At 40.8% G+C, this 26,953-nt stretch overlaps 1 protein-coding gene across 1 annotated transcript in view; it reads right to left on the reverse strand.

Annotated features, from left to right (window-relative positions):
* Positions 1 to 1,961: 1,961 nt before the first annotated feature.
* rapgef4a (Rap guanine nucleotide exchange factor 4a) overlaps positions 1,962 to 26,953 on the reverse strand; it is a gene marked incomplete at its 5' end in the record, with an annotated part of 28,176 nt that continues 3,184 nt past the window's right edge. The window contains 30 exons of the mRNA XM_079277647.1: positions 1,962 to 2,095; positions 2,278 to 2,332; positions 2,410 to 2,474; positions 2,620 to 2,707; positions 2,888 to 2,938; positions 3,014 to 3,104; positions 3,210 to 3,388; positions 3,540 to 3,665; positions 4,039 to 4,136; positions 4,797 to 4,943; positions 5,415 to 5,493; positions 5,579 to 5,609; positions 5,774 to 5,862; positions 6,712 to 6,862; positions 6,976 to 7,054; positions 7,435 to 7,520; positions 8,689 to 8,804; positions 9,616 to 9,762; positions 9,872 to 9,948; positions 10,098 to 10,158; positions 10,450 to 10,534; positions 10,631 to 10,814; positions 10,921 to 11,042; positions 11,457 to 11,563; positions 11,677 to 11,727; positions 12,843 to 12,907; positions 14,090 to 14,162; positions 25,584 to 25,730; positions 26,254 to 26,342; positions 26,455 to 26,597. Coding sequence (XP_079133773.1) covers positions 1,968 to 2,095; positions 2,278 to 2,332; positions 2,410 to 2,474; positions 2,620 to 2,707; positions 2,888 to 2,938; positions 3,014 to 3,104; positions 3,210 to 3,388; positions 3,540 to 3,665; positions 4,039 to 4,136; positions 4,797 to 4,943; positions 5,415 to 5,493; positions 5,579 to 5,609; positions 5,774 to 5,862; positions 6,712 to 6,862; positions 6,976 to 7,054; positions 7,435 to 7,520; positions 8,689 to 8,804; positions 9,616 to 9,762; positions 9,872 to 9,948; positions 10,098 to 10,158; positions 10,450 to 10,534; positions 10,631 to 10,814; positions 10,921 to 11,042; positions 11,457 to 11,563; positions 11,677 to 11,727; positions 12,843 to 12,907; positions 14,090 to 14,162; positions 25,584 to 25,730; positions 26,254 to 26,342; positions 26,455 to 26,597 — 3,010 coding nt within the window. The 3' untranslated portion in view covers positions 1,962 to 1,967. The remainder of the gene's footprint in view (positions 2,096 to 2,277; positions 2,333 to 2,409; positions 2,475 to 2,619; positions 2,708 to 2,887; positions 2,939 to 3,013; positions 3,105 to 3,209; positions 3,389 to 3,539; positions 3,666 to 4,038; positions 4,137 to 4,796; positions 4,944 to 5,414; positions 5,494 to 5,578; positions 5,610 to 5,773; positions 5,863 to 6,711; positions 6,863 to 6,975; positions 7,055 to 7,434; positions 7,521 to 8,688; positions 8,805 to 9,615; positions 9,763 to 9,871; positions 9,949 to 10,097; positions 10,159 to 10,449; positions 10,535 to 10,630; positions 10,815 to 10,920; positions 11,043 to 11,456; positions 11,564 to 11,676; positions 11,728 to 12,842; positions 12,908 to 14,089; positions 14,163 to 25,583; positions 25,731 to 26,253; positions 26,343 to 26,454; positions 26,598 to 26,953) is intronic.

Below are 26,953 nucleotides of genomic sequence, written 5' to 3' on the forward strand. Positions count from 1 at the left end.
GCACCCCGCGGTGGTTTTACTGGTTACACAACTTCTACCAGCAGCAGCCAACACTGACTGGACTGCAGTGTTTTACACTCACGATCCCAATGACAACAGCTCCCCCCGCCGGACCACAGTGGGACAGACCTCGAGGTTCTCCACCCTTGTTGTTTTTCCACACCGTCCCGGGACGGTGGTGCTCCACGTGTGGTGCGCGGGCCAGACGAGGTCCCCATTAGAATTTTGCATAAGTCCCTTAAAATGTTCCAATAATACTGGAACTGCTCGATAGCTTTCATTCTTCGGTCAAATGTCCCGGTGTCAATTTTATTCTGCTGTAATGTTCCTCTCACTGTGGTTTCAACATTGTATTTGTATGCATTGTACAATGAGCTCTTACCGCTCCTAGATTTGCCAATAAATATTATGTTACTATACTCTATTATATTTCAGAGATAGATACAAAGTATATTAACTCAAGTACTGTACTCAAGTACAAATTTTAGCTACTTTCACTTTACTCAAGTATTTCCATTCTGTACTATTTTATATTTCACCTCAACTGCATTTTAGAAGCAAATACTTTTCACAGTTTTTACTTCATTTATTTGACAATGTAAATGACAAATTACTTTGCAGATTCAGGTTATTAATAAAAAATATGAATCAACTAATACATTATGTATTATTATCAATGATTAATTAAGTGAGTAGTTGCAGCTGAAACATTTAAGGTGATCTATACATTAATGCATCAATCATTATAAAATAGTAATTTTTCTGAAATGGGCCATCCTGTTTGATGAATACTTTTACTTTTTGGTATAAGTACAAGTACGCTAATACTTTTGTACTTTTACTTAAATAAGATTTTGAATGCAGGACTTTTTCTTCGCACACTCAGAGTATTTTCATTCAGCGGTGTCTTAAGTAACAGCTCAGAGTACTTCTTCCACCACTGCAGTTTAATGCAATCCAACAGATCTGCCAGATTATAATGCTTCTCAGGTTTTAATTAAATCATATGGTTATTGTTGTGTCATAGTTAGTTGTGATGTTGTACAAGACTGCATTATATTAAAATGTGTTTTAAAACAGTTCTTTCAGAGCTGATTCCAGAAGATCATGACACTGACTTCTGATTGGAGGGTTCTCACCTTCTATTGCCCCAAATATTGTGCTCCTCTTCTCGTCAATCCGCTCAGATGACGATATCTGAATGAAACTGTCCTCCTATAACTAAACGAATCAGTCTAAGACGTTCAGCAACGAGTAACTTCATGCTCCACTACACTGATTGACAACACATAACCGATTTTATTAAATGGAAAATCAAATTGAAAAACGACATATTTCAACATGCCATGATTTTTTAACAATGTATTAATGAAATGGCAATACAGCGCACAAATACATCTCAAATATTTAATACTTTCAGCACAAAAGGTTTTCAGACATTTACTGTATCTCCAAAGAGAAATGTGCTCACGTGAATAAAAAGGCAAACAATCATAAGAACTCTTTGCATGCGGATGTCAAAATAAATATTTGCATACAGTTTACAACACATACGATTCTCACAAACTTAAATATGTATAAATATTGTTTGATACAAAAGATACGAAACAACTGAATATCAGGAATATCAAGACTTTGCATTTTTAAAGCATCAGCGTCACGTAGTGTTTACGTCTGAAATGTTAATCTGATGAATGAGATCCCCTCAAAAGCATGTTAATTCCCTCAATTGTCGCTCTTGTTTGACTTGCAGCACTGGGATATGAGAGGTTCTTCACCCACCAACAACTACTGCTGTTAAAGTATCACAAATGACTGTAATAAAAGGCTTAAAAGTCAGGCATCTGAAACAATATCCCTTTATCTGACACCTCATGTGATTGTGTTGGAGTAAATGCATCCACATGCAAGCGCATGCCATTTAGTGAAGCAGCGTCATAGTGTAACATTTCTGTCCCCGAGTGGATTCAAGACCTGCGGGGCTCGAGTCCGTGAGAGAGCTGAGTTAGCGTCCTTTGATTGTCGATCACCTTGAGCTGACGTACGTAAGTCCGAACTTCTGGATGGTTCTTGCTGGCCAGAGGTGAATCTGGGCCTGAATAGATTGGAAGGAGGAGTAAAAATGGTTAGATGAATTATGTAATGACTTAATGTCATTCCCTGAAACATCAACAGGGAACTGGAGTATAATTTAAATACTTTATTTGTAATCAAACCATTTGATATTTCATCCCAATTTACATCACTATGAAGTAAAACTTTGGGGTGCACACTCACTAAATGGTTTGCTCCGACAGTATCTCACAATTTTCAACGTGTTAGCAATCATTCGCTGAAAGACAAAGAGCGATAATCAGCAACAGACATCAGCAATTAACTGAAGAGCTGAAAAAAAAGATCGACACCAACCATTTTCTCAAAATTGACCAGATAGTCGATAAACGTCTTGTTGCCCTCATGAGTGAACGTCATGTCTGTAAAAGATCAATCGCTTAGATGGTTAAAGCTGTTAAAGAAAAGATTCAACAACATAACTGTGTCAAAATGTGTCGTACAGGTCGTACAGGTCAAAATGATGTTACATTGAAAATGAATGGTCATCAAATCAACAACTCTGACCTTTGATAAGCAGCGGCATGAAGGGGATGGTGGGAGGTTCCAGCTTGGCAACTGTCAGTCGGTACGCACGGTGGTTCCTGGACGGGTCCTGTGGAAACAATCACACTGTTCTGAGATCTGACGTCGCCGTGTTAAACAGATCCAGCACACTCGCCCGAGGATGATGCTGCAGAACCCACACTTGACCAGCCGATGGTGCAAGAAAGGCTGGACAGACAACTCAAAGATGGAGACGCTTTGAAGTACAAAATGACTTGTTTGGACTGACCATCAGGTTTTCAAATTCCCCGTAAAACCTCTTGAATTTGCTGGGAAGTTTCTGTGAACACAGATTACACGAAAGGTTAACTGGCAGGTAGGCTAAGAATAACTTTGAAACAGACAACGTACCCACCTCCCAGGTCTGACTCAATCTGCACACTGCTGGGTTACTTAGTCCCATAATGATAGCAAAGAAGGCGTTCAGGTTCTTGTACTCCTTGCAGCTTTGACATAAAACATGGAAAAGTATACGTTAGAGTAGTGAATAAACAAAACTGCAAGCTGAGTCAAAGAAAAGCAGAGCAGACAGTGAAACACAGTCCACTTACTGAGCGGCAATCTTGATGAACTTCTTGAGAAGCTGCACCCTCTTGCTGAACTGAGAACACAGACACACCTCTGTGATCACCCAGAACTGAATTTCATTAAACCTCCTCAGGAACAGGTCCAGGTTCACGGTGGTTTTCTTGACGTTTTGCCTCCCAATTGTGTGGTAGACGAGTTCAAGCTGTCGGGACACCAAAGAAAAACAGTTCTTGTGAACAAACCAGTGCATCAAATAAAATAATGAAAACTAATTAACTTTAATTTATGCTATAACATGAATGCAGGTGTACTAGCAATTAATCAGTTCTGCCGGTCTCATATCACAGTCGTACCTCATGTACACAGTGAAAAAGCTCCCAGTCATAGGAAGTTATGTGGTACGCCACATCTTTGGAGCTCATTAGCTCAAAGCTGGCCAACCGCCCCGTAGAGGAACCTTCCTGCTCTGGTAAAGGGGTCTAGAAAACAAGAAAAAACTGTCTTTTATATTTGATAATTATGGATTGTATCGGGAATATTTGTTTTGCAATTAAAAAAATAAATGCAGCTCAGATCAACTGAGGCATAGGTCCTCATAATATACAAAAATATTAGCCAAAATACATTCAAATGTTAAAAAAGAGACAGGATTGTTGTTCGTATTGGTATAATAAAATAAAAACATTCATATATAAAAAATAAATCTGCACATTCACTAGGTTGCTTAAAAGCTAGCTGGATTCTAAAAGTATGTAAAATAAAATGAGAAAAGTGTGTTTAGAGCAACAGATTTCAAATATGTTTAGTTGTAAGTATGATGAGAATGTGCTGTGTAATTAGAGATGAACCCACCAAAGAATCCAACTGATCCCTCCGGCAGGCAAACAGACGGCCATTTATGCTGAGAGTGGAGAACACTGAAACATCATTGGGCTTGAAGATGACTTTCTCTGTAGAAACAACAACATAACACAGAAAGGTTAAAAAAAGATTTCAATTTGTGATTGTTAATTTATGGAAAGGAATATTTGAAGGATAAAGGAATATTGTACAATCATTATTCTCAGAGGATGAATTCGACAGACGGTGGCGATCCCATGACTTTTTCTATCACGCCACCATGAGGTCAACTTTTCTGTTTCTGTTTAGTGAAATGGCTCAACAACTATTTGATGGATTACCATGAAATTCAGTACAGACCATAGGGTACAGATATATTCATGTAACTTTAGTGTTCCCTTAACGTTATAGCGCCATCATGATGTCAAAATGATCTACTTTTTAGTGTCCATTTGTTCAAAAATTCACAAATCTAAGACAAACCATCAGCTTCAGCTTTGTGTTGAGTGCTAATCACTGAATGTCAGCATAGCTGCATTAGAGTTTTCTGTAATATCACAACACCAAGGAGCAGCCACGAGCACCAACAGCCTCATGTCGAATGCCATGAGAAGAACTGAGCTCAAGTTTTTCTCCATTCTGTAGCACCTACTAGCAGCCATCACAGTCTGCACAATCAGCTGGGGATTCATTAGTACATCCCCCTGCTTGGGCTCGCCCTTGTTCCACCTTCGACCGTTTGATTAACATGTAGCTGCCGCCGCTCTCACCTCCTGCCGAACTGAGGTTGACCAGGAGCAGGTCCTCCGCTAACCCCAGCTTGTCGGCCACGGCACCGATGACCTCCCTGACCGAGGCGGCCACGGGGACACGAATGGTTGTGTAGGTGTGGTCACAGCAGTAGACTTTGAGCAGAACTGGAGGCATGAATCAGAGCAAATATGCGACTGTCAGCAAGAAGGAAAAGGAAAGAGCGGTAAAGCAGTGCTGGAAATATGGAAGCAGTTCGATTCGAGCAATAGATCCAAATCTGCGTGAGATGATTCACAACCATATCTTTGCACAATTACAGGTTGCTATGTTTGAAGAGGTCATGAGCTAAAAACATTAGGATTCAATGTGTTAAAGCTTCCTATTTCCAGCGATATTCAATGAAAACCGAAATTGATGAAGCATATATGCAAACATTAAATGTCCGTGTGTGTGTGTGATTGTGCAGGCAAAAGAGGCAAAGAACACCAGTGACTCATTTCCTCTCACTCAGACATAAGATCCGCATGAACAAAGTAAAGACATTCTGCAGTGTGTCGCAACAATGTACTGAAATGATCCTCTTTAGTCTGGGACAGATGTTGCATCATACATGTGGAGACACATCCGTTACTCACTTTCATCATTACTCTTGATGGGCTGACGTTTCTGAAGCTTCTCATCTCCCATACTGAACTGCCGCAGCAGGACTTTGTGCTGTGAAGTTTAACAGGTTCATTTATCAAGACATTTTTTGCACATGAACTTTAAATTTGAAAAAAGGACAGAGTCAGTGTGTTACCTTTTTCTGTGAGACTCTGGCATCTTCAGTGCTAAAACATGAAACAATAAGCAACTTTTAGGTTAACGTTTTGCATATTTGTTCATCTACCAATAAGACCTGCCAATTGCTTTTTAATTACGTGAACATACGGTGGGCACAGAATGATAAATACACACGGCCAGCTTCAGGATTAAGATTCATCCGTTCACTTACTTTCGCTTTAAACTTCTCTCTAGTTCTGCGAGTTGATCCCTGAGGGCTGGAACTGCTTTGGCATCATTAGATACCGCCATGAGAAACTCCTGCAAAAGACAACAAGAATAAATAGAAGCCTTTAGTAAACAAAAAACGATTTATTCTGAGTAACATCTGGAGTTTTATCACAGACACAAATCAAAGAACAGACATGTAAATGCAGGCAATATCCATCCCCTGGCCTTAGTGCTCAGGGCAAGTATAAACTATGTTGTAAAGATTTATTAAGACTCATGAATCTGTGTCATACCATGGTCAACAAGGGAGACGTCTCTACTCTGATTGGTTGGCAGGTGTTCACCTATGACTGGACACCTCTGATGCAGGTATTTGCTTGCTGTTGTAAATAAAGGTGCCAGTAGTACACTCAAGGTAAAAACAGTGCTTTACAGTTAGGAGGCAGTGTTATTTTTGCAACCAAAAATGACACTTAGTTGAAAAATATAATTATATTTGTGTGAATCTGGACAAGTTGATTTCTCACAACCCTCTTTGCATCAGGTGGTTCTTCGTCTCTCTGCTGTTATGACATTCAAGGAATGTAAAACGTTTTGGATATTATTCCATAGTTCACCTCCACCACCATTTGTAGATACTACTTTCATGACTGTGATTGCATGGTTGTTTTGTCTTTAAAAGATTTACAAACATACAATTATTTCTTCATTTTTCAAAAAGTAAATCTTGAGGTTTTTTTTATATTTCACAACTCTTCTGACTTAAATTGTTAAATGTTGGTCTACAGCAACATACACTGAAAGACTCAAATAAAAATAGAAATAGAAACACTGACTTTACATTGATTATTAAATCACATTATTATTGTTATCATGCTGCACCTATAGCAGTTGTTATAACAGCGGTCATAGCGTTGCTTGTTGTATCTATATGCTGACCTCGAGGAAGGCCCCAGAGTCGTCCTCCTCCTGCAGGTGATCTCCATGTACAGCAGCCCACTGCATCACCAGGCGGATCACCCTGCGCTTGTTGTTCATCGTGTAGTCCAGCTTTTCCTGTTCAGAGCCCTGCAAAGCTTGGGCATGGTAGGTGCACAGCAGTTAAAGATCAAAACAGGAAGTAAAGCAGAGGAGAAAGGTTGTTTTTTTTAAAGATTAGTTTCACATTTAACAACATTAGGTAGCATAATGCTGAAAGGATATTGGGCCATCAACACCGGACAAAGTTGACTGTTTGGGATGAAGACACAGTGCGTGAGCACAAAGTCATCTAAGGCTGAGTCTGTGACGAAAAAAAAAAAAAAGAAGGTTACGTCAGACACCTGTGTTACAGCAGATCAAAGGGCCTCTAGAGCCACCTCTGGAGGCCCTTTGATCCTCCATGGCGCTGTCTCTGTCACCTCTGCAGGCAAATAAAGACCATATGTATCCACACTAGCGAGAGTAATGAGATCAGCTCTGTGACGTGTGGCTAATTATAGACGAGAACAAACAGGTCAGTGCAGAACAGCAGGCAGAGGACAGAGGAGAGAAACTCTGAGCCAGAGAGAATAAACACACAGCATAGAGGAAAACCCTTCATCGCAAAGATGACCACCATACTGACAGATTGGATTCGATGGCTGTAATCTGACATGCTGAAAGTTGCATGCCGAGCAGTACCTGACTCTGTGAATTGAGAATCCAATCGCATCATTTCGAGGAGGTGCTCCAAAATCTTCTCCGGAGTCCCCGACATTACCTTGTATCTGGAGCAACACAGGATAAGACACACCCTTCACTAATCAAGACACACGGGCTCTAAATGATCTGTGACACCTCCGTGGCCCTCGACTGATTTGTCTTACTTGAACGTGGGTCTGCGATTGCTTCATTTGATAACAATCCTATTTACAATCACAGGGTTCTTGAAGATTAAGGGGAGTCTGGGCTAAGAGCTGCGAGAGAAGCCAAAATAAAAATGTAGGGGCATCTCGTCCGTGAAGGTGAACCAACACAGTCCAGCCCCAGTTGTTTTCATTATCACAAGACTTGTTGTGTCTTCCTCATAGTCTTGACACTCTCATGTGTGAGGAGCCGAGTTGATTAGAGGGCGACCCCAAACAAGTAATTGTGACTTGCCAGGCCTTCTTTTCCCCCCAAGGAGCAGAAGGCCATCATTACCATTAATGTGTCTCTCTCCATTACAGCCGCCGTGGTGCAGTGACAGATGCTTCTATTAAGATAACACTTGTTGGCTGCAGTGCACAGGATTGCTCTGTGCCTGCCAGACATGGTCAGTAAGCCTTTTCATCTGCTGTCACACTGACTGATAGAGTCAGTATTCACAAGGCACTTTCAATGTTTTTAAGGATAAAGCTGGTGATATTTTATATTTTTCATATTGCCAACAAATCTCTTGAAAGACCGAAATCAAACAATGAACCAACAGGAGGAAGTATTATCTGTGGAGCTAACGCAACAGTCCCGCTCTTCAACTTGCTAACGCACCTGCAATAACCGCTTATCGGCAATGGCGCAACCAAAGAAAATAAAAGAGGAACAAGATCTTCAAGATTGTCACTTCCAGTGAGATTTGTTGACAGAAATTCAATATAGTGAAAGGGAGGCTGTGTTAAATCATCATCCAATTTTTTAAGGCATATTTCACCATTGACTGACCAGAACAAAGTGTAAAGTATTGCAATTAGAGTCAACTGCAGTTTACTATGTCCTACTCTCTGACAGAATAGATAATATGACAGGTAAACTGTTAACTAGAACTGCATTTGAGCTTCTAATCTTAATGGCACTTTAAGTCCCCCTGTTAAACATTATGATCCATGCAAATACTCATTTTCTAATTGTCTGGCAGGTGTTTGTGAAAACGGCAAAACTTTAAGTGAAACCAGTGCAGTGGATTGTGGGTACATTTACTTGTAATGGGAGGAGGAGGCTCCGTGGCTCGAGGTTCGACTGCTGCTAAGACTCTTCTCCAACACCAGAACATCCTGACCGTGCTCCTTCAGACGCACCGTGTTGGCCTCCACATCCTTCACAGATACACACACACACACACACACACACACACACACACACACACACACACACACACACACACACACACACACACACACACACACGTTATGCATTTTAATATACAGAGTGAGCAAGAAGCTGTTCGATCTAACAGTTAAACAGCTATAATAACGTTAACGACACACTGGAAGGTTGTGTGTATGTAATTCTATCTGAGCTTATTTCTGTTTCAGTGAATGTGAGGAGGTGTCCCTTCCAACACTAACACGTCATAAACTGAACACAATGTTGACACCATGATCTCAAAATTACAGAGAGGTTTGACTCCTCTCTGCTCTCTGCATCAGAGCCAGCTGTCAGTTTCCCTGCTGCAGAGAAGGTGGCATGACCCTTGGCTTTGGTCACCGAGCAGTGGATCAGTTGGCTCGTCCGGCATACAGTCAGCACACGACCACGCTAACAGCAGCAGGCTGAAGGCTTAAATAGGGTTCATGACAATGCAATCATGCTACATAATATTTTGTGAGTCTTAACACAGTCTAGAGTGGTGATTGTTAGTTCGTAAGAAATGTGAATATATTTTAAATAGAATCTAACTGGATTTTTTTTTTTTCAACCAAGACATTGGATTACTTCTCAGTGTTATTGTAAAAAAAAGTGTTTTACCCCTGATGGGGTAGAAGGTTGGTTAACCCCCTGAACAAGGACTGGAGTACTATCTCAAAGGATGCATTAAATAACTTTTATGGCCGCAATGCTGAGATTTTGCCAACAGAGGGCAATATAACTGTTTTAAACACTGTAAAAGCACCAAAAGAAACTCACACTCAAAATCCTGTTGAAGTCCTCCTTGTCCACTGTCAGGAAGTGACAGTTGTCCTCTCGCAGGACAATGGAGGCAGCGCGGGGGGCGTCATTGACAAGAGCGAGCTTTCCAAAGTCATCTCCCTCATGTAGAGTGCAAACAACACCCTGCGACACACAGCATACTGATCAGTTACTTACCGATGAGTTAATTCCCTGGTGATTTTCATTTCATCGATTTTAGAAACAGTGTGATCTCATCTGGAGAAATACCTACTTTTCCATAGATCACAACGTTGACTGAGCCCTTCAAAATAATGTACCATGATGTGCCCTCCTCGCCCTGATTGAACACTGAGAGAGAAAAGAAACAAAGACAAATGTTGGTCGTCTGGTATTCATTCATTCTCACTCTGTAATTCATTAATAAATTCAATTGTTTGGTATCGGGTTTTTGGGAAAGATCATTACCGTCACATTACTTATTTCACCGCATTACTTACACACTGTTCCTGCCTTGGCATGAGACTCAAAGATCAGCACTCCTGCCAGTTCTCTCTTTACCTGCAGAATAGACAGATTCATAGCTCAGGAGGATCAATATGAAGAGAAATTAAGTTGACTGACTAGTGCAACTGGGAGCAACCAGAAAGAGTACAACCATGCAAAGTGTTATCCTCCTGCCAGTCAATACCCCTCCAGTGTAAAACTGATTTTCCTAAAATTGAATGCGAGCTAAAAATCCATTCAAAAAAGGCAGGCAGTTTCTAGTAGTTCTCACCCAACTTTGAGTGAAACCAAATGAATGCAAACGAATGATTTTACTTGCAGAACGTCATAAGACGGAGAACTCACGGTGGTGGACAGGTGAGATAAGGCCTTTATATGGAGCAGCTCTTCATAAATGATCTCCAAATCATCTGCTGTTCTTTCAGACGGACTGCAAAACAGGTAATATGTAAAGAAAATCGTGACACCGAAACACCAGTTCAATTCATTTAAAGTTGCTCGAGAGAGTATTGTTTTATGGTCGTACTTTTTCCTCAGAATCATCCTCATGTGGGCATCAGGTCCAATCTGCAAGAGGAGGAGCAGGGTGTCCTGCAGCTCCTCTTGGCTCTCCTTCCTCTCCTCCTCGCCCGGTAAAGGAGCATCCTCTTGCTCGTCATCCAGGAAGCGGTAGAAAATGTACTTGTCCTGGAAGCTGAGCTCCTGGTCCACTGTGTCGCAACAACACAGACAGCAGGGCTCGAATTATTATTTTTTTTTAAATCACTGCTTTGCACGTACATGTGCTGCAGACACAGACATCACACAGAGTCTCACCCTGGTTGAGAACACCTTCTTCCAGCAGCACCTGCCACATGCCCACAGCCTGAATACGAGAGTGGATGCATGAGCTCTGCTGCATTTGCCAGTCAACCAACTCTGTCCCCACGCAACACTGCCTATAGAAAAGACAGGAAAGGTCTGTATAAGATCTTATACAAGGCTAAGCAGAATATGTTTTGTCGGTTTATATTATTTCAACCTGCCTGTTCTTGTTTTGTTTCTGTTGTTTTACTAAACTGCTAACAGGGTGTTGCCAAAAAGGAGCCTCTATGTTCAGCCAGGAAGTTAAAGCTACTGTGAGAAACTTTAATCTTGTGTTGATTTTGGCGGTTCCCGTGGTCAAAAGCTATAGTGTTTCCGAGCACCAGAGTTCATTTTATAGCGGCGAGACGAAGCTCTGCTCCTGACCGGAGGAGCTTATGTGTTTTTGCCGGACTCACGTTGCCCCTTGAGGACCAAATATTGTATTTTGAATCAAATAGAATGATGCAATCTTTCCCAAATATCAAAGATTTAAGATGCCATCGAACCTGTACGTCTTCAAATGGTACTTCCTGTCTCTGATCATGTGAGGCGCCTTGGAGAGGATGGCGTTTCGGAGAATCTTCCCCGCCCACAGTATCTTCTCAGAAGGGACCTGCACAATCAAACTCAAGTTAAATCTAAGCACAGTAGAGTCCTACTGAGTACCTGCCACATAAACAGGTAATGACTGGGCGCTACATACAGAAGGATGATTGTGTTTACTACCTGGGAAATGCATTTAAGGTGGGATTTGGCTGGACTTTCAATGAATGATTTCTGCGAGAAAAAAAAGAAGCAAAATATGAGAGGAATTTAAATAAAACACATCATGCATGACAATAAAACGGAGGCTCAACATCACAGAAATTGGGTGACATTAAAGGTTTGTTGTTGTAAGAAACACCAATTCAGTAATTGGCAATAAAATACATCAGGGAAGCAACAACATGTCTGACAAGTCAAGTGCACGTCGGGCCACAGATTATCTTCCTCACTGCTATACTGTATGACTCACAGTTGACATTAGCTGTCAACTTTAATTGAACTTATGTTTTTCTATACTGCATCTCAGTTAAAATAATAGTCTGTTATCAGAATCTCGACTGCTGCATTCAATTGCTTAAATGGGACACAGATAATGTCAATTACTGTATGGAAATGTGTTTTTTCCCCCCACTGGGGCCATGGGGTGGGCTGCGGGGCTTTGACATTTAAAGTGCATTCTGCATGCTTCAGAGAACAGCACAACTCGTGCATTTATGTGAAGGCTTTTAAGTTCATTATTTATTTACAAGAATTTCTCCACTCAGTACAAAAAGAAGCTGGGCATTATATCATAAGCATTATTCATATATGTTAAAGTAAATCACAGCAGTTTGTTTGTTACAAAAAAAGGAATACAAGCTTTTTTTTTTCTTCTTCTTTTTTTTTTACATAACAGAACAACTCTGTGGCCATGTCGTGACTAAACTCTTTGTAGGAGTAAAGCACAGGGCATCATGAATCTGCTGCAGTGCCACGTTATCAACGCAGGAAACGACAACAGGAGAAAGGTGGGACAGGAACTGTCGTGGATGGAGACAAAAACGCCAGTCATCTTGTTTATATTTAGACCGACTTTAAACAAACTTCACATTCCACGCTGTTTTCCATCCTCTTTTGGAGAGGAAAGTATTGGTAAAGGATGCCGTTATGTCAGGCGAAGTAGAAGCACAGAATGAGTTATAGTCTTTAGGTTTAAGTGCCAAACTGTTCACGTACAGGAACACTCAGCAAGACAGGAAACAAGGCCAGCGAACCAGCATTGTCTCACCCTCTGTTTCTCTCTCTCTCGCTCTTTCATAACTTGTGGTCGCAATAAATAATTCATGTGTGTCATGCAGGCAAAATACCTTATTCTGATGTTTGGGGACAGAAACAAATGAGTTGTTGCTTATGTTCTCTTTGTCCGGCATTCCTGTTGGCAAAAAAAAAACACATATTTATAAGAACAACGTGTATATACAAACATATTTAGTATGACTTTAAAACAATGAAATAGATGCAACATATCATAATGACCTTGACATTTAAACGTCATGCCAGATCATCCTATTTCATTTTATTCCACTTTTAATCGTTATTTTTCTTTTACCTTTTAAATCAAACAAATATGACATTTCTGTCACCATTATGAAACAGAAAATGAACCCATAACAGTGGAAAATTTCATCTAATTTCTATCTCCATTTCAATGACTATCTTATTTATTTTTCAAATATTTATCCGGCATTATAAATAATTTAGGCTTCCATGTGTGCTTACCTTTGGGAGACAATTGTCATTTCTTAACAAATCTATAGTAAAAAATGCTTTCTAAGTTACATTTTTCCTTAACTAAACATGCTGTTAGACTTTATTATTCTGGGGGAGACTACAAATTCTGAAAAAAAAAAAATCAAATCAATGAGGAAATGTGACCGTTATTTCTCAGTATTAGGAACCCTCCAGGACAAAGTCAGAGCTGCTCAGTCACAACTGTATCTGCAGGGAATAACTCAGCTATACTTAGAAAATGCTTCTCAGACTACTGTACAACAAAAACAGGTTGTAAACAGGATCAACACATTATCACCTTTTAAGTCTTTTCTTGTTAGCAAACAGTTGCTTATTTACATATCCAGCAGTTATGAAGGAACATTATCATTTGTTTGGATTCATGTTTCTGGCCTCCTGATGAATGTAAGTCTAATATTCTCTTTAAGCTTTGTTTTTGGTCTCCACCAACCGCTGAGGGAAATATCTGGCTCTTTAGCTGCCAAGTGCTCCACTTTGTCCACCAACTAGTGACTACTTGTGTCTGTTTGCTGCTGAAGGTTTCTAGAAGTTAACACAGTTGTACATCATTATATTTGTGGCGCTGCCGTGCTGGTCCAGGTGATATCAGGCAACCCATTCAAGTGTCATACCAATTCATCACATGTGAGATATGAATCCATTAGTAGATATAAATTACAAAAATCTAAAATCGAATTTGTTGGTAAAAGATCAGATTGAGTTTGAGTACGTCAGAAGGGAAGTGTTTTGTTTTACAAACATACAGATAGAATGTGTGATTGCTGAGCCTAAACCACTCAGAAATGTAAACAGTAATACTTACTGTCACCACTACAACCACTTTCCATCACACCATATGGTGGGGCGAGCAGTCCAGCCATGCACTGATGATATCTCTATGAAAATAAAGAAAATACAAGAACAAATCAGTCATGGCGGACAAGAAATGATCTGTTTCACCGACATGTGTGAAGTAGTGGTAATATGAATGCAGCAGATTGTGTATTTGGTAAAGAAAACGTTGTCCTTGTGTCTCATCACTTTATCACCACGGGAGGCCAAGGTAATGTACCCTGGACAAGGGTACGGTAACATGCTGTAACTCAACAGCTGACATTCACAGCTGGTGTTTCGGGAAGAAAATTGAGATTTAGACCTGAGATCTTGAATTTTGACGGGAAAAACTCACTTTTTCAGTTGCTTGCTTGTGATTTGGGTACCTGGAGTTGATATAAATGGGCTGGACAAAATAATAGCAGCAGTCCTCTTTTATTACCTTGATTAATCATAGGGTACTTACTCCTTAATGTTGTGCAAGCTGCAACTTAAACTTTATTTACATTAAATCTAATCTCGGCATGTAACCCACCCTATCCAGGAACTGCTGTAAAGCGCCCGGAGCAACTTGGGGTTCAGCGTCTCACTTAAGGACACTTAGACATGGATTCTAACTGTACATGCCTTGTACCATCACAGAGCCCTGCAGCATCACAGATGTTATGTAATGAACATCATACTGCACTCATGCACTCTTGTAAAGGTTTTTTTCCGTGACACTGTTGTACAAAGAGGCCAATTCAACAGTAACCAATGAGCCATAACAACATATAGCCTGATACACTAATATTAATGGCCCCTCAGCAGACTTAAAAAATTGGGTTTAAAATAACCATACATTGGCTAACAAAATATACCGAAATATTTAGATTTTTCAAAACAGAGTTTGTTTAATTATTACTATCGAATGGGGATTTTTATTCTGCATTGGGTGCTTTTTCTCTAGCAGAAAGTACTAAAAGAAACATTTGACTGTGTAAAAGCATCCCCACTACATTTAGTATCTACTCTAATAAATCTGTGCTGATTCTTAAAATTGTATTTTCAATCTGATCAGTAGACCGATCAAGATTAAACATTCATTTGCGGCAAAAGACACAGGAAAACGTATTATGTGCCGAAGCAACTACGTTCTGAGTCGATCAAAAGCTGATTTGAGGACCACTTAGTTCTCTCTACCTCGCTATCATCTGGTCAGCGGAGACTGAACGAAAGCTAGAACCACAGAGCCGTTTGTTCCTGCATGTGTAATGTACTCTCAGAGGTCATGTTTTAAATTCAATTCTACCCCCTGAAGTCAGTTAATCACTTTAGCAACCCTTCAGGGGCACACAGCTTTCCCCCTCAATTAAGAAGCAGTTTAGAATCGCTCAGTGACCTCAGTCTTTAAACCATCGACTCCAAAATAAGGACTGACTTGGTGCTCATTAATACGCTAAAAGATACAGATTTATGTCTAACGCAACACTCAGATTATTAAAATGCGTCTTTTGTAGAGGGGATTTTGTACACATGCAAACAACAGATTTACATATTCAAAGAGTCACCTCAACAAGTCTATCTGTGTACCTTTGTTGACAATTAAAGGATTCAGGATTAGGGAGGAGCACTTAAACTGAGCACCAGATGAACAAATGAACTCAACCCCTCTGATAAAGCCAATAAAGCCGAGTTCCCTGAGGGATTGAATCCAGTAGGCAGGGTGGGGGAGTTGTTTCAGAAAAGGCTTAGGACCATTGTCTGGTGTGTAAAAAGCACTCAGTTCCACTCTGTTAGTATTGATGTCTCTGACTCTAATGACACACCATGCATTTGATTAATTTACATCCTCCCGCTTGAAATTGAGTCACAGACCTTTCAGTTGTTTTTTTCATTTTGTCTGCATATACGTGTGTTCTATTTAAGCTGAAATCATTAGACAATTCAAATATTTTGATGATCAGTTCATCATTTAAGTCATTTTTACTGGCTTTACTGGAAAGGAGTTGTTCCCCAGATTTTTATGGACCAAATGTTTCGTCTATGAATTCAGAAAATAATTAGCAGATAAACTAATGAATCAGAATAATTATTAATTGCAGTCCTGCTCTTGTCTGTCGATTCTTGTCTTTGTTTGTGCTCTGTGAAAAACTCTTTGTAACGGTTTTGATTTCTATAAAAAAATGTATTATTATGATGATGCACACCTTCATTTGAGGCTATTTTGTCAACAACACCACACACACACATATGTCAATTTACGACACAGCTCAGTTTTGGTACTGAATAGAGTTAAATTGATAGTTTGAAATTTTGGGACAACAAAATATTTGCTTACTTGCCAAGAGTCCGATGAGGAGAATGATAACACTCCCTGGTTTAGCTTAGCTTAGCATAAATACTAGAAACACTAAAGCTAAACATTTTAAACTTTATGTCTCGTTTAACACATATTCGGACAGAGCCAGGCTAGCTGTTTCCCCCTGTTTTCAATCTTTATGCTAAGCTAACAAGCTGCTGGCTGTGGCTTCATATTTACCATGAAGTCAAGAGAGTGGTAGAGATCTTCTCATCTAGTACTTGGCAAGAAAGTGGAAACGTCTAGTACTACAAAATGTCTAACTATTCCTTTAAATAAACCAGTGTGATTATTGTCACATTAGCCTTCATCATTGTAATCCCAAAAGATTGTTAGAGCATCAAAAAAGGGAAACCTGGGCCCCCTTCTGAAGCCAGACCTGGGAGGGGAGTTCGTCGGCGAGGGGACCCTTTGTACCGCACCGAACAGCAGTTTGAAGTACCCAGCCTTCTTGGAGGCTCTGGGTGGCATTCTGGAAATGGCGCCAACAGGGGACTCTATAGTTCTGCTGAGGGACTTCAACGCTCATGTGGGTAACGATGTAGAAACCCGGAGGGGGCTGATTGGGAGGAACGGCCTGCCTGATCTAAACCCAAGTGGTGCTTTGTTGTTGGACTGCTGTGCTAGTAATGGATTAGCCATAACAAAACACCACGTTCGAGCATATTGCGGTTCATAAAAACCCGGGTGTGGGAGGAGTTTGGAGAGACCATGGAGAAGGACTTTCGGTGGGCCTCAAGGAAGTTCTGGCAAACCGTGAGACAACTCAGAAAGGAAACGCAGGGCTTGTTAGCAGGGGAGGAGAACTGCAGACCCGGACTAGGGATGCTCAGGAGCATCTGGAACACCCTCCTAAACCTGCTGCCCCCGCGACCCGGCCCCGGATAAGCAGGAACGAATGGATGGAATCATTTTATGCATGAAGTAGAGAGATTTACACTGTAGATATACTAGTATTGTGATATAATTGTTATAATGAATAGATAAAAGGCCCTGAGACTTAAATATTTATAAGCCTTGTTTACATCGATCTAAATGTGTCATGTTCCCTCGAAACACAAATTTAAATATTCATGACATGTCAAGTCACAATAAAACAACCACTGGCTGTGATTTGTGCAGCTATTCTTCCTCCTAGTCTTTCACTTTATACATCATTTCCCAACAAATGGACAGTCAATAGTCATAAGGCACAAACGAGCCCCAATGGGACTCACAGACAGCTCTGAAAAGAACGTCCTCTTTGTATTGGCAGTGCAAATGTTTCTGCTGCACACTGTGTAAAGTACGGATAAACCTTTAGGCGTGTTCAACTGTGTCAAAAATAATCTGTCACGACATCCAGACAGCAAGCACAATGGTGTAGACACACAGCTTACAGCGTCAATCTGTGTTTATAGAAGAAACATAATTGACCACAATCTGTTTTATCTCTCTTTCATTGATTTACTCTGAGCAACTGACAGGTGTAACGAACACTTCAACGATCAAAAGAAGTCACATCCTTGTCTTCCGATAGAAGGTCTTTGATCCCCAAACACAGCTTAAAAATACCTTTTGACAAATTTCCGCCTGACATAAAAACCATTACCAGTAGTAAACTCGAACATCGACATATTCCTTAATTGTAGTAGAGGTAGCATATTTTATTTGGAGAACAAATACATCTTTTTAGTTTTTTAGCATACCACGTCGCTCAAAGAATATGACAAAAAAAACAACATTTGGACATAAAAACATATCTTGAAACGATCAGATACACAACAACTACAGAATTGTGTTAAATGTGAGACATTAATATAGCAAGGCAAGCATGACAAATGTGCCAGACAGACATGTGAGTCAGAGCAGTGGCAAATTCAGAATAATTATAATCAATAACAAGTCACTGCATCATAGTGAAATTAGCCAAATTCTTCCATTATTGATCCAGAATCCGACAGTGTATTGACTTGCTGGCTTCTAATATCGAATATCTAACAATTTGAAGCTTGATGACGGTAAGTTTCTTACTTTACTCCTTTAGAGTTTTGGTTGACTTCTCTCCTTTTAAGCACTCAGTCTTATACTTTTAAATGTTTTTTTTAAAGACTCAGATGTCGGGAAACTTTGCTCCAGCAAGGTTAGCAATTGTTAGCCATTGTTAGCAATATCCGTTGCATTACGCCGGTATTTTGAGCATACAAACACCGTAGCCATGTGTCCACATGATGGACGTTAGGGCAGCCATCAGTTGAAAAAAACTGCAATGCATTTCAAATGGGAAGCAGCATTAGTAGCTCGGCTGTGGCACAATAATTAGAAAGATGCACTGAATGGGCCATGGGTACTGTCAGTGCTGTAGTGGAGGGAATATACAGGTGAATGGGGTATACTCACATCTTTTTCTGGTGGTTTACAGTGAACCCACCTATCAGCCAAACAGCAATTCAATAAAATAATAATAAATTGGAGAGTATACCCACTTCCTCCTCTGTAACCAACCCTTCCACCTAGTAGTACAACCACATCATCAACGATCACCGCACCACTGATTGTAGTAATAGTTGAAAAGCTTTGGAACTTGAACAGCAAATGTAATTCCAACCTCTGAAAGTGATATTTTCTGAAACATAGGAAGTTCACAAACAGTTTCAAGAACTATAATTTGACATACTTGACCCATGGAGTGAGTCCATATCTCTATCTGATGCTTATTGTTGCTATCCAGAGTTTACAGATGAGTTTAGTCTTATCTGTGTGATAACAAACACATCAGTGAAGATATAAACCAAGTCATCTCAGTGCAGTTCCAGCTACTGCTCTGTTGTTCATGCTTGATCACATTATGCTGTAATGCTGCATTATGCACTGCTGTATTTTGAATAATTCACCCCAGATTACGTAACCCACATCGTGCAAACTGTTCTCAAAGCAGTCACTGATTGTTGTGAACTCTGACAGGCACACTTCAGGCCACTTGGGTGAAACAATTGGGTGAAAAACTCCTTCCAAGAGTTTCCCTTTTCCTTTGCTCCGTCAGATTTCCTCTCACACTGAAACAGAATATAAATTCAAAATGTTCCTACTTTTAGTCGGAAAATACTGAATTCTACTTTTGACATTTGGATTGCAAATTCTGAATTTCCAGATAGTTCTGCAAAACCAGCAAGAACAACTCCGAACAAATTTCTTTAACCAGCATTTCTTTCACTTTCCCCATATATAATACAGTGCTTCTCATGCAACAAATGCATTGGATTGTTCAAAAAGTTTGGCAAAGATTACCTAAAGCTGCTACCAGCGTCCCATGCAGCCTATTATTGTTGTTAATGGAAGGTCCTCCACACCTTCTTAATCCGGGCGTTAACAAACACTCCAAGCGTGTAAATCCAGTCCTAAGAGTCATGGGTCACATCGAGCGTGGTCCAGCATGAAGCCAGCAGCTCCCTCACCGCAGCCTGAGCAGAGTGAGCGGACTGTGTCAGACCAGCAGAGTGCCAGTCTTCTGAGCAGCAGTTGCTAGGTGATCAACTCCAGTCACTGAGCACACGGGAGAGCATATTCTCCCTCCCTCTCTCTCTCTCTCTCTCTCTCCCTCTCCCTCTCAAGCCTTAGCTAAATTTCACACGTAATACAATAATACAGAGTAGTTGTTCTTTTTCTGCTTGGCCACCTTCACAAAGAGTTAAAGCAGAGAGTCTCACAGGATCCAGAATAACAGAAATATATAAAAGAAATACTGTAAAAATGTCTCTGCTGCTTTCATCGACTTATAACGCCTCAGGGAGACATTTCCTCCGTGAACACGCCGGCAGAATTTAGTTAAACGTGTGAATTGTCCTTTGTGCCTCCAATCCAACTCTAAATTGTAAAGACAGTAGTCTACCATCCAGCATGGTGTTCCTATCACTGAGCGTCTTCCTCTCAAGGACACAGACCAGATGGCATCTTATCTTTGACCTACTATCAAATCCACAAAACAGCTGCACTGAACTTGTTCAAACCAAGAAATTTGTATGCCTCCCCAACATTAAGTTGTATTTACTGTGTAGATATCTATATCTATATCTATATATATATATAAGTTGTCTAATTTTAAGGATACTTTAATGGTGGCTGGTTATCATCTCAGGTGTTTGCAGTGCGTAGCTTTATAGATCCTTCGATGATGTTGAAAGAAGGTCCAAGTTGTAATGTTGAATCTCTAATAAAATGAACAATGTGAAGGGATACATAAGCCTTTCTTTTAAAGTAAAACTATGCGAACATTACGAGAGAATAAAATGTTAAAAAATAATATGACGCGCACGATACTCTGCCTCTGATTGGCTACTTGTTGCCTTTGTTTGTTGGACTGGTCAGGTTTAGGCCTGAGTGAGAGTAGGGTTAAGAGGTTAGGGTTAGAGGAGTGAGACTGCTTAGGGTTAAGGTAAGACAATCACAGGCAGAGTATCACTACAGTAGGATTCGTAATATTGCCAAGTGGAGGGTGGGCGCTACGCTTCCGTGACAACACCATCAGTCAGCACTGACCGCAGCATGAGCACAGTGAAGAGTGCGGCCATGAGCTAGCCACTGTGGCACGCTCACATGCACGAAGATGCACTGTAAAGTCACGTGCAGCCGGCTTGGCTGTGTCAAACAAAGCACTAACACGCTCAGACTACAAGACACACGGAGGGGGAGTGACTTCGTTCTCTGCTCAGATAGACATTACTCCACTATGTCTTTACAGAGTAAATTGTTATTTGCTTATTAATGCTCTGAATGTCGAACTGAAATTCAGGCCTAAATTACCACCAAACTGATTTTGAGTCAAGAAATAAGGACGGGGAATGGATGTAACTAAAAAATAGAGCGCTGGGGCTGAGCAGGTGTGGATGTGTGTCAAATCTGACTCCTTGTCACTTCACACTCCCGACTGAACAAAACAGACCCAAACAGCTTATCTGCTACACTTTCAGTAAAACCATGTGAGGAAATGATGTCTTATTTTGGATGTGATATCATGGTCATCCTGAATTTAATGGACTAAAAGTTTGTATTGAACAGGGACCAATTTAAGACAAGGCAATTTTCTAAAATGTATTTTGGATGTCAATATGATGGACTGAGTCACTGGAAGGAGAATATATTTCATTTTCCATCTTCACTCCCCATGCCAGCAACAAATTTGATTTGACATTTGAAATTGATTCACTGTTGTTTTTTGTTTGACGTCAGTTTAGTCTGCTCGGCCAAGCTTTGATTGAACTTGAACACACAGATCAGCGAAGCAAAAAGCAGACGCATAAACCAGGCGACAAAATGGAAGATGAAAGCTGAGAGAAATATAGTTTGTGTGCCAGCTGAACCATTTTAGTACAGCATTGTTCTTTCTACCGGACACATTATTCTGCACTGCAGAAATGTGTTGGCGTTTTGTGAGTTTACAGTTGCTGTAACTGTTCACTTTCATCCTAGATCTTTCTATCTCATTGATCTAAATCATAAAATCATACATAAATCCTATAAAAGCTGTTACAACAACAACAACAAAATGCTACTTTGTGGACTGAATAAGGAAGCAAAATTTGAACTGATAACAAAAACATCTGCATGACGAGTTTTATTTTCTAGATTGGAGTTCATTACATCCTCTTTAGATGATGTAATGACTCTGTGCAGAGATAAGGGAATAAAAGAGAAGGGTTTTGATATACGGTAATCTTCATGCCCTTTCTGTACACACATCCGCTGGGCACTTGGAGTGACTCCGGCCCAGGATGTGGCATACAACTTGGATACTGAACCACCAGAGGATCCATGTGGCCTTATTTTTCCAACCAGTCTTCACCCAATCCACAGACACCAGAGGGCACGCTGCGTCCCTGCCACTTCCTATTCATCAGCCTTCTCCACTGGCTGCTCACCAGGTTGCTTCTATGGACTGATGACAAACCAATCCCACCCACCTACTCTCTCTGCTCAGCACCCAACAGATACGCTTGGAACCTAAACATGCCTGCAAAATACTTAGTGCCAAAAGCATCGACACACAATGTAACTCAAAGCATGTGCATTGCTTATCAAACTGTCCTCCTAAAACGTGTAATTTGTCACATCTAATCCAATACATCACAGCTTCCAGATAATGAAAGCAATTCTATTCAGGCCACATGCGGGATGACGTGATTGTATACGAGAGCTGTCTTATGACCCTTCAAATAAAAATCACAACTCTGTTGTTTCAATCACAGAGCCCATCGGAAGCAGGAAACAAAGGGAAGAGCAAATTGATGATCAGGCCGAGCTTCGGTCAGCGTGCCCGAGTGTGCTGAGCTCGAGTGTCTGCTCTGTTAAACAAACAGCGCGCTGCACGAGTTGCATGCATGAGTGGTACCCATAGACACTAATTCATGCACTTGTTATACGCTACCGCTACACTGTGTGGGAGGAGGAGGAGGAGGAGGAGGAGGTGTGTAACTTTGTTTCAGGGCTTCCTCCTGGCATCAATAAATGGAGTATTTCTTTGTTCACACTGGTGTTCAGCCATACAAATACTGATCCCATGAAGCTTAATGTTTTTTATGCACCACAAAATGTATTTCAACTTTAATAAAGCCAGTGTGATGTAGATGAACTTCAGTTATTTAAACAGCCAGAGAGACATCCAGGGAAGTTGGAGGCAGTTTGGCCCCACTGTGCATCAGGACACTACATCAGCAATTGTACTGCATTGCGGCAATACTGGGAGGAATAAATGAGCACCAGTGCCAGGTAGAATAGTTTGGTGAAACTGTTGTTCGAACAACAAATCGTAACATACTGGGCGCTAAAGTAAAGATTATCTGTCAACAAGCTGATTATGTGAACGTTGACTCGATAGCCCTTCTGTCACAGCTTGGCCAACTTGCAAGGCAAAGCCAGCTCAGCACATCTACAAAAGGTCCATGTATTGATGCTGATGCTGTACGTAGTAAATTGTTTTTGGGTGAAGTACATCTAGAAACATTACTGAGGGCAAATAGAGTGCATGTCTCATTTGGAGAACCTGGACTGAAACAAGAAACAAACATCCACACGTTTTTAGACTCTGCATGGGATATTGATTTCTGATATGGGGGGGGGGGGGTTTTCGACCAAAAGGTTTAATTACCTTTAAAAATCTTCAAATCAGTGACTTAGTCAAGACCACCTGAACTGAGACCAAGTCATGACCAAGACCTATCGAGTCCAAGACAAGACCAGGACTTTGAGGGGTTAAGACAAAGTCAAGACCAGTGTGAGTCCCCCACTGCATGACACTAAAATGAGGGACATGCAAACTATAGGCAATCCTCAAATTGATATAAAAAGATCCACATTCCCATAAAAACACCCACATGAAAACAAATGACGATCCCTCTTCGTTCACCTCTGTACTGCGAATGGGTGTATGTATAAGTGTAGCATGAGAAAAGTCTTGATAAAATAATCAAAAAGCACTGCAGAGCTGCATTTTCCTTATTTTTCTATGAACAATCACAGTAATGATCAGACAATATCCCAGCAGTTGCGGTCTTGACCAGTCTTCAAAACAAAAACTGAATCCTCTTTGTCTGAGACCGAGACAAACAAATCAGTCTCGAGACCGAGACCGATCTCAAGTACGGGACGGTAGTCCTTGTATGTTAAATAAGTTGGTGTATGAGTGTTAAAGCAACATACAATTAACAAAACTGCAGCTGCACCAGTTAAAATGTGTGATATGAAGTGTATTTGCTTCTTTGTAACTAGATTATAGACATAACAACGCAACCATGCCAAAGAAAAGCAGTTCCGTATTATCGGTGAACCATTCTGTGCCAGAACTACACCTAAATGCAGTCACTTCCCAGTGTGTCGATACATCACAAAACAACTGGGCTGTCTCTCTCAGTAAACCAGCCCATTGCAGCGGCTCCAGCAGAGAGAGACGAGGGGCTCTACGCAGCATGACATCGAACAACTAACACGCAGGAGATGGAGGGTTGGGTGGTGCATGGTGACCAACCATGAACAACGCTGTTTCTCTTAAGTATCTTATTACGATCAATCTAACATTCATAGTACGTTGAATTTCAGGTTTGTCCTGACACAGTGAGATATACGTCTGTACGACTATGGTAGGTTGTACTTGTGCTGAGTGACTGAATGAGTGCACACAATTAAGACACCAGTAAACACAGAACCAGAATGAATCTTGTTCTCTTCAGCACTGCACTTCCATCTAGTGGTCAGGCACTGTAAACCTTCTACTCCCTGGAGGGGGGGGGGGGGCACAACAATAAATGAACAAGCCACAAGATACGCCACAATACGCCACCTACGCTTTGGCTTGCCTTTGGCTCAATTCATCACAGTTTTCAAATTTAACATTTCAATTGCAACAAGAACAAACTCAGACAGGTGGCTCTCCCCTGGCGTTGAGCAGCCCCCTCAGTTAGGTCAATGGATGGACAGAGATGCAAGCCGCCTTTAAGCTACCCACTCAGCTGTTATCGATCTGCTTTATGTCTGAAATTGTTGGCATTAACAATGAAAAAAAAAAAAAAAAAAGAGCATCATTTTTTACTGAAAATATGTATAAATAGCCGCATTTACCCATTTGTGGGTGATTCTACATGTAGAATTGCCATTTCATTACAGCCTCATAATCAGGCTGAATTTTGTTTTCACCTCGTTATTTGATTAATTCGCTAAAAAAAAATAGAGATCAAGTCAACAGAGACTCGGACATATGGGACCGGGCTAGTTTAATTTCATTCCTTGTCATATTTGTTTTAAGCAATGTAAATATTGTGACTAAAGAGAAACAAAGTCAGACTAAAGAAAATGACAAAGGTTTACTTGTATTTCAGAGCCTACTGCTGAACTACTCTGTCAACTATGTCCTGTTGTTCGCTGTTCATCAGTGTTCAGGGTCTTGTGTGTCTGTATGTAACTTGGCTGCAAACTAATTTCCATGTAAGAGACATTAAAGATCCTTTGAACTTTGGAAAAGACATGCTTAGATATACTTTGCAAGCAGCTCTTTCCCATCTCTTGATACAAGCATCAGCCTTGAGTTAACCTCGGAGATGTGTCACAAGCTGCAATGTAGCCAGAGAAATGTCTGCAGTATGATTCAAGTACAGATGGAGCAGCTAGAGGTACTCACCTCCCACAGAGACCTGAACTCCCTCTGCTCAATGCGTAGGAGCTCACTGAACTCCCGTGTGACAATAGTGGCGTGCCGGGGGGTGTTATCCAAGATCGACTCCCCAAATGCCGTGCCAATGCCCAGCGTGCATATAGTAACAGCATCCTGTAAAAGAAACAGAGAAGGTGCTTTACATGGACCATTACTCCGTAAGGATACAAACATGCACCCAGACAAAGAACCTCGGGAATGCCAATGCAATGTCCTTATTCTGCTGGATGAATGGCCCTTTTTTAAGCACTTGAGGGGCACTGATCAGATCACTTTCAACGGCTACAGGCAATCACCTGAACACTTGTGTTAGACAGATGGACGCTCTCCAATCTGTAGAGAAATTACTTCAATCAGCACCCAAGAAAACTGAACGAGGTGCATGAAGCTGCGGTATTAAAAACGAATCAGTAATATCCCCTAATGGTATAAGAAAAATGTTCTTTACAGCCTACACTCCAAATAAACTGGAGGTTGGATGTAAATTAATTTGCCAGTGTAATGGATTTCAAGTGCACCTTAGCTGACAAAATCATTCAAATCTTAAAGATTGTAAAGAAATTAGAACATTATGCGGATTTAATCCCACATTTTGTAAATTAGCACATCAAATCATCATTAATTGAATCAGTCGTACCTGATAACTTGATGTCTCTGAAACTTTGACATCCAGCGAACCAGAAAGGACGGCATACCAGCTGGTGCCAATGTCTCCTTGGCGATACACTAAAAAACAGAACAGTTTGAAAAAATCAACAGGCTTTTAGAAAGGAAACGTACTTCTATTTTGGCGGCGGATATACAATATGACCCTTTCAGAGCCTGTATTTTGACCTACGGGTGATGCCTTTCTCCAAGCACACATAGAATCCACACAGGCAAATCTGCTGCAGCAAACTGGGGTGGAATCTTTCGAAGGCCTTCGCGTTTTTCAGACGTGCCAGGATTATGTCAACATCTTCTCCAGAGCGCTCTCCTGGTCTGGAAAAAGAAAATGAAAGGGGGCCAATGTACAGGTAATGGTAAAAATAAATGTACATAAGGTACCTAAATAGGCTGCAGAGCTTGAGTCAGCATAAGTGCATCTTGGCCTAGATTCTGAAAACACCTGTAGCTCTGCAGGAGCGATGTGACGCCAATTTATCCCTGAGGAACACTGTCCTCTGGTTTCCTGTTACAGCTCTTATGTCAGAACTTAAACTTGCACAACAGCAGCGCCCTGGACAGAAGGTCAGAATTCACAACAGCACTCTGTTGTAGTCATCATGAACTTAGACAACAAGTTAATAAAGTTGATCAAGAAACACATGTAGAATGGTAACAGCATTGTTTTCACA

This window comes from Melanostigma gelatinosum (genome assembly GCF_949748355.1).
Source record: "Melanostigma gelatinosum genome assembly, chromosome: 10".
NCBI classification, from domain to species: domain Eukaryota; kingdom Metazoa; phylum Chordata; class Actinopteri; order Perciformes; family Zoarcidae; genus Melanostigma; species Melanostigma gelatinosum.